This window comes from Sinocyclocheilus anshuiensis, unplaced genomic scaffold, assembly GCF_001515605.1.
Source record: "Sinocyclocheilus anshuiensis isolate Anshui unplaced genomic scaffold, SAMN03320099.WGS_v1.1 scaffold816, whole genome shotgun sequence".
Classification (NCBI taxonomy): Eukaryota; Metazoa; Chordata; class Actinopteri; order Cypriniformes; family Cyprinidae; genus Sinocyclocheilus; species Sinocyclocheilus anshuiensis.
Genome location: NW_015554154.1, coordinates 1,500,037 through 1,512,394, shown reverse-complemented (window position 1 = coordinate 1,512,394; position 12,358 = coordinate 1,500,037). Strand labels below are relative to the sequence as shown.

Here is a 12,358-nt window from a genome sequence, read left to right as displayed (position 1 = left end):
AATTCAAACGAACTAAAAACGAACAATTGCTTTACACCGAATTGCCGCTATTTGAAAGTGAAAGTAAGATGCGCACGCCGCTTTTACAAGCTATTTAGTTTTGTATACCTATTTAAACTTTATGTAAGTTATTGGTTATTTTATATTAAGCATAGCCTGCCCTATAGCATGGTGTATTCGTTTTGTTAATAAAAGTTATATGTTTTATATATACGCTAGTGAGTTTGACGTTGTATTTTGTTGTTGCATTCAAGCAATTGACGCCTAACTGCCGCTAATTCTAAAGTAAAAGTAAAGTGCGCATGGCGCTTTTACAAGCTATTTAAAAGTGAAGGAAAAGAGGGAAAATTCAAACGAATTAAAGACGAACAATTGCTTTACTCAGAATTGCCACTATTTGAAAGTGAAAGTAAAATGCGCTCGCCACTTTTACAAGCTATTTAAAAGTGAAGGAAAGCGAGGAAAAGAGGGACCACCAACGCCCCGCCCCCGCGGTGATACCGGTATTACCGGTGTTGTCACACGTCGATTAACCGGTGGGAAAATTTCCTCACCGTCACAACCCTAATTACTGGATGCTCGAAACTGAACAGGAGAATGCACGTTTTAAACAGCTTATTGTACAGGTACGTTAATCGCCGTTCTAATCTAATGCGCTGCTGCACTGTAACGCACACACATAGGCTACAGACAGTAGCGCGTACATCACGCGCACAGAATCATTCAGCGCGGAAATGTATTGTCAACACTGTTCTGTGATTTCTCAATAAAATAGCTTAGAAACTGAAAAGTTCAAGCATATATTTCTTAATAACTAAATTCCACAGCTTCACTACTAGTAGAGAGACGCTGCCAGGTAGAATTAATTCACACACGCAATCGCGCTCACTAATGCATTCATATGAATGTAATCTTTACTGTGCTGCTTTATCTGTGTCTGATTTAGAACGAGCAGAAATCTGTTAGAAATATAACGACCCAAATACAAAAGAACTGATAAAAAAAGCTGTTATAGGAGCAATAGCCGTGTGGGCAGCGCTGTGTCATATGCCATAGCTGTGCACAAGGTGTTTATCACAGCCCCAGACTTATTTGTTCATTAATTACGTCATCAGCGACTAGTCGACTTCGAATTTAAAAAAATAAGAAGTCGTTCAACCCCTAGTGTGTGTGTGTGTGTGTGTATATATATGTAGTTAACCCTGTTGGTTAAAGTTGGCATATTCTTATCCATCGCTTTGATATATCTGTCATTATATGATATTATGAATACGATGACTCAAAATCAATTCAAAACTTTGTTTTTAATTAGTCAATTAACACAAGTCATGAATATAAACAGCACAATATATGGTATTAATTTCATAAGGGCTGAGGTATACAAAATGAGATTTGTTTGTAACAAATATCCGAAAAATATGTAATACGTTTATAAAATAGCTTTTGAATTGCAAGTTTCAGTTAAGTTGATGTTTCAGTTACAGTCCAAAAAAAAGTGCAAGCCCTTGTTCCATATCCCCAAAGTAACTTAGAGTTGGGAAAAAATCAGCAGTGATGTGTGCGGTTGGCACTTACAATTAGAGAGGATAATAATTAAGGGGTTAGAAAATAATGAATTTTAACAAGCATTTCATATTTTGCCAGATCTACATATATAAATTATTCACCATGGATTTTTCCCTTTTGAATGTGAGATAAACAAAAAGGGCTTTGCTAAACAGAAAACAAGAGGTTCAACACAGTCATTCATTATCATATTGCCATAATTACCCAAACACAAACCACCAAAACTATTCTTTCTTTTCTATAAAGTATATGTTAAGACATATGCATTTAAAGTTGACAAGTGCACACACTTCCAAAGTGGACAATGTAAAACAAAACATTAAGATGTGGTAGCATAATGGTGCAGCAGGTCAATTTCCATTACTGATATAGTGAATGATGCACATAAAAGCCAATTTGAATATACTACACAAAATAATGAACTCTTGCATAGCTTTTAGTACATTATTCCATATTTAAGGCATTTTTTTGACACAGATGTAATTTTTGGTTGGTTGTAGGCATCAGTCAAGGTTGTTTTAAGGGGATCAGACTGATTAATGGAGAAAAGGCGGCAGACTAGAAAACTAGGTCTATGTGCTGGTGGCAACATTGGCTTTCTTCTCACTGAAGAAGCTCTTAAGCATAAGCACCTGGCCAATACAGACCACAAACAGGATGATGGTCTCCCCAATGGACCAAAAATGCACACGTTCACTCAGGTCTTCAGCCCTGATTCTGTCCTGAGCCTCCCGAAGACGGTACCAAGTCTGAGAATCTGAAACCACTTTCAGGATCTCATGGATAGACAGGCAGGCTGACTCCATCTGCATGATTTATTCAGAGGTTCATATCAAATGCATATATGCACAGTGCATATTATGTATGAGTGCATGCTGTCTGTGTTTCTCACCTGTGTGAGAGCTGTCACTCCGTTCATGTCAGGCATTAATCTGTCATCCTCTCCAGTTCTGAAGTCCAGGTAAACAGTTTTGTGAGAGAAGGTTGAAAACTCGTTGCTAAAGCAGACCTTGTACACTCCCTTCAGGGTTGTTGTATGGGAAAAGCTGTCATATTGCTTTTTTCGTTCCTGATACAGCATATTATTCAGTGGATCTGTCACAAAACAGTCAACATCATAGTTTCCTCCAGCAATAACCTGTATGGAAAGAAAAGTATTGATATTAATAATATTTTAAGTTGTTTAACAATGTTTTTCAACTTAGACACAACTCTTACCCTGCATATGCAAATCTTTTTGACGTCATTCTACCTTCATAGGTTTCCAATACATAAACTATGTGGTCCACACTTTATTGTTGAACGTTTTCATGATCTGATAGAGTGTGGAGTCAAAAACTAGTGTAGGAAACGAAGTGTAAACCAGACACAAAAAGCGATTTACCAAAAACTATATCCTTGAACATGTAGGCCTATTAGCCTAGTTTACTTTATAAGTTGAAGTCTTACTCTTCGTGTTTATATTTTGTCTTTCAACTTTTTGCTATATCTGAAATATTTGTTTAATGTTGTATAACCAAACAACAACAAATTGACACTTACATTGTGATCCTTGTTTCTAAATAATCGATTTTCCACACAGCCTTTAAAATGCTGACCTTTCTAATCACTGATATTTTTTCATTGAATGGGAAGAAAAATAGGCTAGAGCCTTAAACTTTGGTATGCAAGGTTATGTACACAGACATGTGCTACGTTTCATTACCTCGCCTGGGTAGAAAGTCTCAAGAAATACACAGCCAAACACTATTATAACAATTACAATGACCTTATAAAGACAATAAATGTGCACTGAGCCACGGACAGTTTTGTCAGTACCTAAGGCAGGTGTTTTCAAACATTTTATGCCAAGGATCTGCAAATATGATTGCTTGGGTCAGCAAAAGTCATACTGTAAGCCAACACCACAAAACAGTTCAAATGTATTATTAAACTACTGATGATTGTCATTTCTGTGTATGCCACAGCCGCATTTTTACAAGCAACAATCGGACTCCTATTTTGAAATTCGACACTGGAGCACTTGAGTCCAGTGTTCACTCCAAAGTACACTTTTTAGATGTAGTGTGTAGTGCGGTGATCTGTCTGCACTCTGCAGACACTTTTGCTATTGAAGGAGCTGGGCTGTCACAACTGTACAGTTAAAGGAGAATCCACCAGGTGTAATAATGCAGGACTACACAAAGGCAGTGAAGGAGTTTGTGGAAGAACATCCTACAGGCGTCTCAGCTGTCCTGGTGACGGGTAGGCTAAACTTTATACAAAATCATTATGTTGTATATTTAAAAGTGGTTGTGGCTTCACACGACAACAAGAAATATGTAAATATGAGGCACTTAAATCTGAAATTTACAAGCGTGGAAAATGACATTTCTGACGTTAAGAGAGTAGTGGTGATGTAATGAATTAGAGGTGAGGTAATAATGCTGGACTAATGTCGCACCTGCACCAGTAGGTGTCGGGCTCTTTGCCCTGCGGAGATGGCGGGCTGGGGAGTCTGCCGCAGCAAAGCCCTCTTGGACGGCAAAACTGTTCTGATAACGGGTGCCAACACTGGTATCGGCAAAGAGACAGCCGTGGACATGGCCAAGAGAGGTCAGTTTAGTTTAATGGAGCTCTAAAGATGTTATTTTAAAGAACTGGCATCATATGAGAGGTAAAGTATATATAGTAGTAATCCTGTTTTGTGATATTAATGTCCAAGATAATAACAAATATTACAGTATCTTAAATCAAAGCATGATATGTGGTTAACCCATCTGTTTTTCATTAAAAGAACTTAAAGTATGGGATAGTATAAAACGAATTTATTTTATTTATTTATTTTTGTGACATGGCATAAAAAACCTGACCTTGATTTAAACAACAAAAGTTTAAACAAATATGTGACTCTGGACCACAAAACCAGTCATAATTTTTTTGAAATTGAGATTTATACATCATCTGAAAGCTGAATAAATAAGCTTCCCATTGATGTATGGTTTGTTAGGATAGAACAATATTTGGCCGAGATACAAGAAAAAGAGATAAAAGAAAAATCGATAATTTTGAACCATACAGTGTATTGTTGGCTATTGCTACAAATATACCTGTGTGACTTGTGACTGGTTTTGTGGTCCAGGGTCACATATTGATACTGTTTTAAAGGGGTCTTAGTAAGTTTTTTTTCTACTTTCTTTAGTGTGTGATGTTACTTTTTGTGCATGAAAAATATCTGCAAAGTTACAACAAGTCCACACCCCATAAAGTCCACTCTAAAAGGAGTTATTCTTTAAGCACAGTTTCTGAACTCCCTCGAATGCCTGGATTTGTCCTGAGTTTATTCTTTTTTTTAGGAAATGCACGTCACAGTATCCCCTCAAATGTAAAATAGTTACGCCCAAGGTTGCTTTAGTAGTGCGTTGTCGCCATGTCCAAGAAACTCATTTTACAGATCTAATAGCTATACTGATACACATGCAGACTGTGGCTATAAGAACTTTGTGTGTTTATGACAAAACCTTGTGTGTATTTGATAGTTGACGCAAAAGAGTCTGCTTTATTTGCGTGTGTGCATGCTTAGTGTGTGCTCTCAGAAAACTTTATCAGACGGTTTATACTGGCAAGGCTTTTTAAACACATGCAAAGAATAAACTTTTCATGATGACTAATGACTAATTTGCAATGTCTCATGAGCCCCACAGAGATAATAATAAAAAGGCAGTGGCTGTTTACACTAAGTGTAAATAGCGATAGAGGCTATTTACAGTAAGTGAAAATAGTGATAGATGCTATTTACACTAAGTGCAAATAGCAATTAATTCCATTTACACAAAGTACAAATAGCTATAGATTCTATTTACAATATGTTAAAATAGCAGGATTTTCTGCTATTTATACGACTTGTTGCAAATAGTGACAATTACCTGCACCTCAGTATTGTAGTACATTATAAAACTGTATGCAATAATAATGTATTGAGTGTAGGCTAAATTATAATGTTAATTCAAATTATAAAATGAATGCCACCTTACAGAGAAAATAAAGCCCTCCCTACACCTACCCTAACCCAACCCGATACTTCAACTTTTCGATTATTTCCTTCATTTTTATTAAAAATAAATGCCTTTCCGATGTGATATGGGATTTGAAAGGGGAGAAAAAAAAGTTCGGTAAAAGGCAGATTCGAACCCGGATCGATCATGTCAAAAACGACTTCGGTAGGCACTTTATCATCTACGCCACTACAGCTGTTAATAGACATGAGTCTTTTGTAATGTTGACTAGCCCAATCACAAGTCGGTGGGTGGAGTTAGTGTAAATAGCCTCTACCAACAAGGTGGGCTATTTGTACTTAGTGTAAATAGTCCTTAATGGATATTTTGTTTGTTGTTGCCATAGTAACCAAGGCATGATCTCTGAAGGCACAGCCCTCTTCTGGAAAAGGGGCAGGCAGCTCATTTGCATTTAAAGAGACACAAATGAAAACAGTATGTTGTTGCTTTCACCCAAAAAGTGATATTCACAGCATGTCCTGTTGTAGATTTGTGCTGAAACTTCACAGACACAATAATGGTATATGGGATGGGTTTGAAAGGGATGATAAATCCACAGGGGGAAGAAAAAACTGGTTTAATTATGCAATCCATCGCTTGTCAAACCACAGTGCTTTCACACCTGGCCCCTTGTTTCGGAACCTGGCGCGTTTCCCCCCTTAGCTCAGTTCGTTTGGGCATATGTGAACACGGCAATGGCACTCGGATCCGCGCCAAAACAATCAGTCCGAGATCGCCTGAACGAGGTGGTCTCGGCTCGATTGAAAACTAACTCTGGAGCAGTTCGGTTGTAGTGAGAAAGCAATCCGATCCAATGGACCAACCAACCAGGCTATATCACAATGTATGATGGGTAATTACGTAAGTTCTGTGAAAAGCATTAGCTTTGTTTTTTTGCTAATACCAAAATGAACCTGTGAATGTCTGGGTGAGCACGTTTTCGCCAAAATCAATGCGCACTTTTTCATTTTATAATGCCGTCTTATTGCTCTTCTTCGTATTAGGTGCATTTTAAAAATGTTTTCCTGATGAATCCTGGACTCCTGCTCAAAATGATAAATTAATAAAACGACAGCTACAAAAAACCCCAACAATAAGCCCGCGAAGCTGTTGACGTTCCATCCTGACGGATGACAGCCGTGACAGCTGATCAGTTGAATCAGAGATGAATGAGAGAACAGTTTACTCGCGCGTGACTTGTATTAACAAATTTTGTCCATTTAGCAACTTTCCCGTGTGAAAGCGAACCACACCAAGAATAAAAAGCAACATTGTAATAATTTTAATCCGTTTCAGAACAGAGCAATCGATCTACAGGTGTGAAAGCACCCTAACATGGCCCAGTTTGTAACTAATGACAACTTCATGGTTTCTGATTTGTGATCAGTAAGAGAGTGCATGCAAGCCTTGTTGTATTTGTTGAAGGCTTGATGGCTGCAGATAAGCATTGCATCATGCCAAGATACAACATAATGACCATTTATGAACCATTGTTCAAGTGCAAGGGTCATCCTGGCTTGCCGAGACATGGGCAGAGCCAACAAAGCAGCAGATGAAGTCAGAAAGAGGAGTGGAAATGGCAACGTGGTTGTGAAGATGCTGGATCTGGCCTCCATGCAGTCTGTCCGAGCTCTGGCCAAAGATGTACAGCAGACTGAAGAGAGATTGGATATTCTCATTAATAATGCTGGTAAGGAATGTCAGCCAGATTGTAATGCATCTGCATGAACACATGGTTAATATCTATGTATTTATATACACTACTCTCAAAAAGTTAGGGATATTCAACTTTCGGGTGAAATTTCAGAATGCACCTAAAATGCATAATAACCTTTACAGGTGAACTTAATTTGACATTCTCTAAACTTTTGAATGCACATGTCCAACTGTTAAATGTCTCAGTACTTATTGCATAACATGCTGTTCTCTAACGAGGTGATTAACGGCAAAAATTTATTTTAAAAAATCAAAAATTCAAAAAGTGTCTGATCCATGAATCGACCACTAAAAGTTCTGGTTCAGTGACGATTTGTATTTAAACAGTCCTCTTCATCATGCTGTTCACATTTTGACATCATGAGACCAAGTCGACACCTAACAATTTATCAACAGTACCTGGCCATTGCGAGGCTTCAAACGGGATGTTCTCAGAGGGAAGTTGCCACTGAGCTTAGAGTGTCACAGAGTGTCATCAACAGGATGCAACAGAGACACAGAGAGATTGGAAGAGTCACAGAAAGGCATAGAAGTGGACGTCCTTTGGCCACATCCCATGCTGATGACCGCTTCATTGTGAACACTGCCCTGCAGAACCGGATGATGAATGCCACTCAACTCCAGGCCATGTTTAAGGGAGGTGAGAGGCACCTGAGTGTCACGTCAGACCATTCAAAACCGCTTACATCAGCTAGACGATCTGCAAGGGTACCTGACCACACCACCAGGCTCAGGCATCATCGTCTTGCATGGGCCAGGGAACATTTGCGCTGGACGAGGAACCAGTGGGCCTCAGTGCTCTTCACTGATGAAGGTCGATTCACATTGAGCAGAAATTATGGCCGCCAATGCTGTTGGGAGATGTCAAGGAGAACGCTATGCATCAGCCACTGTTGTCACCAGACGAACCTTTGAGCAGGTGTGTCTAGTCAGTACAGAACTGCCCTACACCTTGTGAATGGTACTGTGACAAGTCAATACTACCTGAATAACATCATTAATCCAGTCATTGTGCCTCTACATGAGCAGCACAGGCCTGATTTCACCTTCATGGATGACAATGCCCCAGCTCATTGAGGTCGCATCATCAGGAAATGGCTCTATGGAATCAGCTAAGTCGTCGTGGTAGTAACCCGGCACCCCAGAACCTCAATGACCTGAGGGCAGCCCTTCAAGAAGAGTGAAATGCCGTGCCTCAGCAGACAATAAGTCGACATGTGAACAGCATGAGACGTCGTTGTCAAACTGTAATTGATGCTCAAGGACACATGACAAGTTCTTGAGACATTGACATTTTTTGTTGTGGTATACCCACAACTGTTGTTAGCTTTTGTTTCAGTAAATTGTTTGAGATGAAGAAATTACCATTGCATGTGTCTACTTAAATGCCCTACTTTCATGATATAATATCACTGTAGCATGAACTTTTTACATTTTCCATAAATTTCACTCGAAAGTTTAATATATCCGTAACTTTTGGTGAGTAGTGTATTTATTCATATTCATGTATTTATTTATAATTTTTTTCTGCCAACAGGGATAATGATGTGCCCACAGTGGAAGACAGATGATGGCTTTGAGATGCAGTTTGGTGTGAACCATCTGGGTCATTTTCTGCTTACCAACTTACTTCTGGACTTGTTGAAGAAATCAACACCAAGCCGTGTTGTCAATGTTTCCAGCCTGGCCCATGAAACAGGTGTGGAAGCCCATATGTCTTTATGTGCTAAACTGAATCACTCATAACAACACTTATTTTTTTCATCATTTTGTAGTCTCTAAATTATTGTAAGCAGTGATTATACTCCTTATCCTGTTCTCTGACAAGAAGCTCTGTTTTAACAAAATGTGCAATTCTTGTGTTTATAAAAATAAAAGGGCATAAAATACACATGGTAATGTATTATATGTATTATTTACAATGGAAATACATTTACAGTGATTATTTGGCACAATCAATATTTTGATTCCGATAATATTTCAAATTATTTTCTGTTTAACAGGCAAGATTGATTTTGATGATATAAACCTGGAGAAAAACTATGATCCATTGGTAAGCTATCGACAGAGCAAGCTGGCCAATATTCTGTTTACCCGTGAACTAGCTGTCAGACTGAAAGGTAAACTATAGACCTGAATCAGGTTAGACCAGTGGTTCTTGATCATGGTCCTGGGGACCCCTGCTCTGCACATATTGACCGTTTCTCAATACTCAAGAACACAAGTACAGAGGATGCATGAAAGTGCCCGGATGTGTTCTTGAAATCGAGGATGCATCGAGTGCAGACTTGAGAGAATCGAGCCGTTAGAAATACCAGAAGACGCTGCGGGCGCCGGTGTACGGAAGCCTGCAAGCTTTAAACTCGCTCTCGCAAATACTTGACGGCTCTTGAAAGTAAACATTTATAGTTTTGTTTTGCCTAATTTTAATAAAGTTATAAGACCCGGAGAAAGTCTGCAGTATTTTTATTGGCATATTAAAATGAATCTTAACATAGTCATAGTTAAACATATAACGCTGTAAAATAAAACGATATGCAATTATATGTAAATAATATCTATAATAGTATGAAATGTTTTAATAAGTTATGACATTTGTTTGTAATGTTATGTTATATTTATGGTTCATTGGCTGCTGCTTATGCTGTGACTATGCGGTCAGTTAAGCAAGAACGCAGCACATCTCAATTCTCATAAGGGTGCGTTCTGTGTCCTCGATTTGAGAAACAGCCATTGTATGTCTCCCTTATCTGACACACCCAGTTCATGGTCTAAAACGAGCTGATGATCTGAATCAGGTGTGTTAAATAATGGAGACATGCAAAATGTGCCCAGGACCAGGATTAAGAGTCACTGGGTCAGACGCTATATTGAATTTAATGCAGATGAAAACAAGGCTGTAGGGGATTTACAGTCTTTATAATATTATGCTAATCCATTGAACGTGCTATACTTCTATACTTCTAACCCGCTGCTTGTAAACTCTCCCTGTCTATCATTCAGGCACAGGAGTGACAACTTACGCTCTTCATCCTGGGTTGATCCAAACTGAGCTGGGCCGACACATTTTCTCCTCTCTGTCTCTATGGAAGAGGCTTTTGTTCATGCCCATTTTTTTCTTTGTCAAAACACCTTGGCAGGGTGCGCAGACCACCATCTACTGCGCAGTGGATGAGAGTCTGCAGAATACCAGCGGCCTTTACTACAGGTCAGTAGCTGCTTCTGTCCCGTGTGTTAAATGCAGTCTAGTAAGATTTTGCTCATCAAGGCCTGTGAGAGATGTACACAAACTTTCTAAAGTTAGCATCACAACAGCCAGCAAGATTTAATATTTGTCACCTCTCCCATGATATCATATACACTGGCACCAAATTGTATGAAGTTGATGACAAACTTGCGATCCTTGTTTCGCAGTGGATGTCATTGTCATTTAATAAGTTCACAATGGAAAACAACAAACTGTTTTCACCACTTTTTTTAAAGCTTTTATTCACATAGTGTTTTCTGACCATTGCTGTTCAATTATGATCATTTCCGGCTGTGGTTAATTTCTCTCTTGGTGGTTTTACAGTGATTGTGCCCCCAAAGAGGCAGCTCCTCAGGGTAGGGATGATGCTGCAGCCTGCAGACTGTGGGATCTCAGTGCTTCCATGGTGGGCCTGGCTTGAGACAATACCTTGCCCAGTGAAAAAGCATTTAAAAAGCAGTTTTTCACATTTTCCTGTGAAGATTGTACATTCCAAATTTGCAGACTATTAAATCTGCCTACTTTATATGAAATACAGAGCTTCAGTTTGAGTAAGAATGTGGGAAAGTAGAGTTTCAGTATGCAGGATGAGGCTGGCTCTGTAATGAAGTGCCTATGCAATAAGATGAACAGCAATAGTATGAATTTAAGCAATAAATAATTAGTGATTTTTTTTTTATATATACTGTTATGCTATTAGCCATTGTGCATAGCTAAATTAGACATTCGATTTACCTTATAATAAAATTCAGTGTGTAATATGAATATAGGTTAACATTTTTACAAAGCCTATTTTTGAATAATGAATTAAAGATATTAAATGGATCGTTACCCTCTGTAAACTGAAAGTCGAGGTGAGTTTATGGTGAAGGAAAAGAGCATTTTATAAAAGCTGTAGCACAACATAAGCAGCATTTTGGAATAAACTTAAAATTTCCCCTTTCATAAACAGAGTTTATTTGAAATATCATTATAAATAAACAAATTTAAAACATTCAACTTTGATATTGTTTTCATTAAGTCATAAGCATAATTGTCATCAAATGATAATCAAGTCTGTATTAAGAAGAGTAACAAATTCTAAACCAATTTGCAAAGTTTCTAAATCTAAAAACTACTTCTAACTTGTAGAGATTAATGTTCTATATTTGATAAAGCCAAAACAGATTGAAAATAAAATGTCAAGTTCTACATAAAACCTACATTTCGGATTCAGTGTTATTATGGTCAAATTAATAATTACATCATTAAAATGAATTCTCATTGGGATCATAATTTTCATGTACAAAACTCAAACATGATTGCTGTATGTACAGATATGACATGAAATTATACAGCTTCAACAGTATCTGAAATAAAAAAGTACATCATATATCATTTACTAAACGTTTAAAAATAATATCGATTTAAACATTAACAACTATCAGTTATTAAGTCATTGACATTCACAAATGTGCATTCACCACACATCAGCAACGCACCCTGACCTGAGTGCCCAGCGGACACAAAGCTGTATGTGTCAGCCACATGCCCTTATCAGTTCTCCGTCCAACAGATTCACCATCTTTAGCTGGGCTGGAAAAGTGATGAGATGTGAGCGACCATTTGAACAAACATTCAACAGTCCTACTGAGAACTCCCAACTGCTTCCATACAAAACTCCGGCACAAGTTCCCACCTGCTCTGTCCAGCTTTATTCTTTTAGCCAAAGGAACATCAAATGCGTCTTCATGACATGATAGGTAGCTGCAGCTGAGATTACCAGGTCGGGGTGGACATCTGGGACTTTTCCAGT

General features: G+C 38.2%; 1 protein-coding gene and 1 pseudogene across 1 annotated transcript; one reads left to right on the top strand and one right to left on the bottom strand.

Moving 5' to 3' along the window:
- Nucleotides 1–1,285: 1,285 nt before the first annotated feature.
- Nucleotides 1,286–2,824, bottom strand: LOC107670724 (transmembrane emp24 domain-containing protein 3-like). Its single transcript, XM_016463437.1, has 3 exons — nucleotides 2,819–2,824; nucleotides 2,459–2,704; nucleotides 1,286–2,372 (listed from the first exon to the last, which is right to left on the bottom strand). The coding sequence occupies exons 1-3, from the start codon at nucleotides 2,822–2,824 to the stop codon at nucleotides 2,139–2,141; spliced, it is 486 nt and encodes a 161-aa protein (XP_016318923.1). The 3' UTR covers nucleotides 1,286–2,138.
- A 764-nt stretch (nucleotides 2,825–3,588) lies between these two features.
- Nucleotides 3,589–11,618, top strand: LOC107670777 (retinol dehydrogenase 11-like; annotated as a pseudogene).
- The last annotated feature ends 740 nt before the right edge of the window (nucleotides 11,619–12,358 follow it).

Coding starts and splice junctions, on each gene's coding strand:
- LOC107670724 (XM_016463437.1), bottom strand. Junction 2,373..2,458: donor GAGTGACAGCTCTCACACAG/GTGAGAAACACA, acceptor TAAATCATGCAG/ATGGAGTCAGCCTGCCTGTC.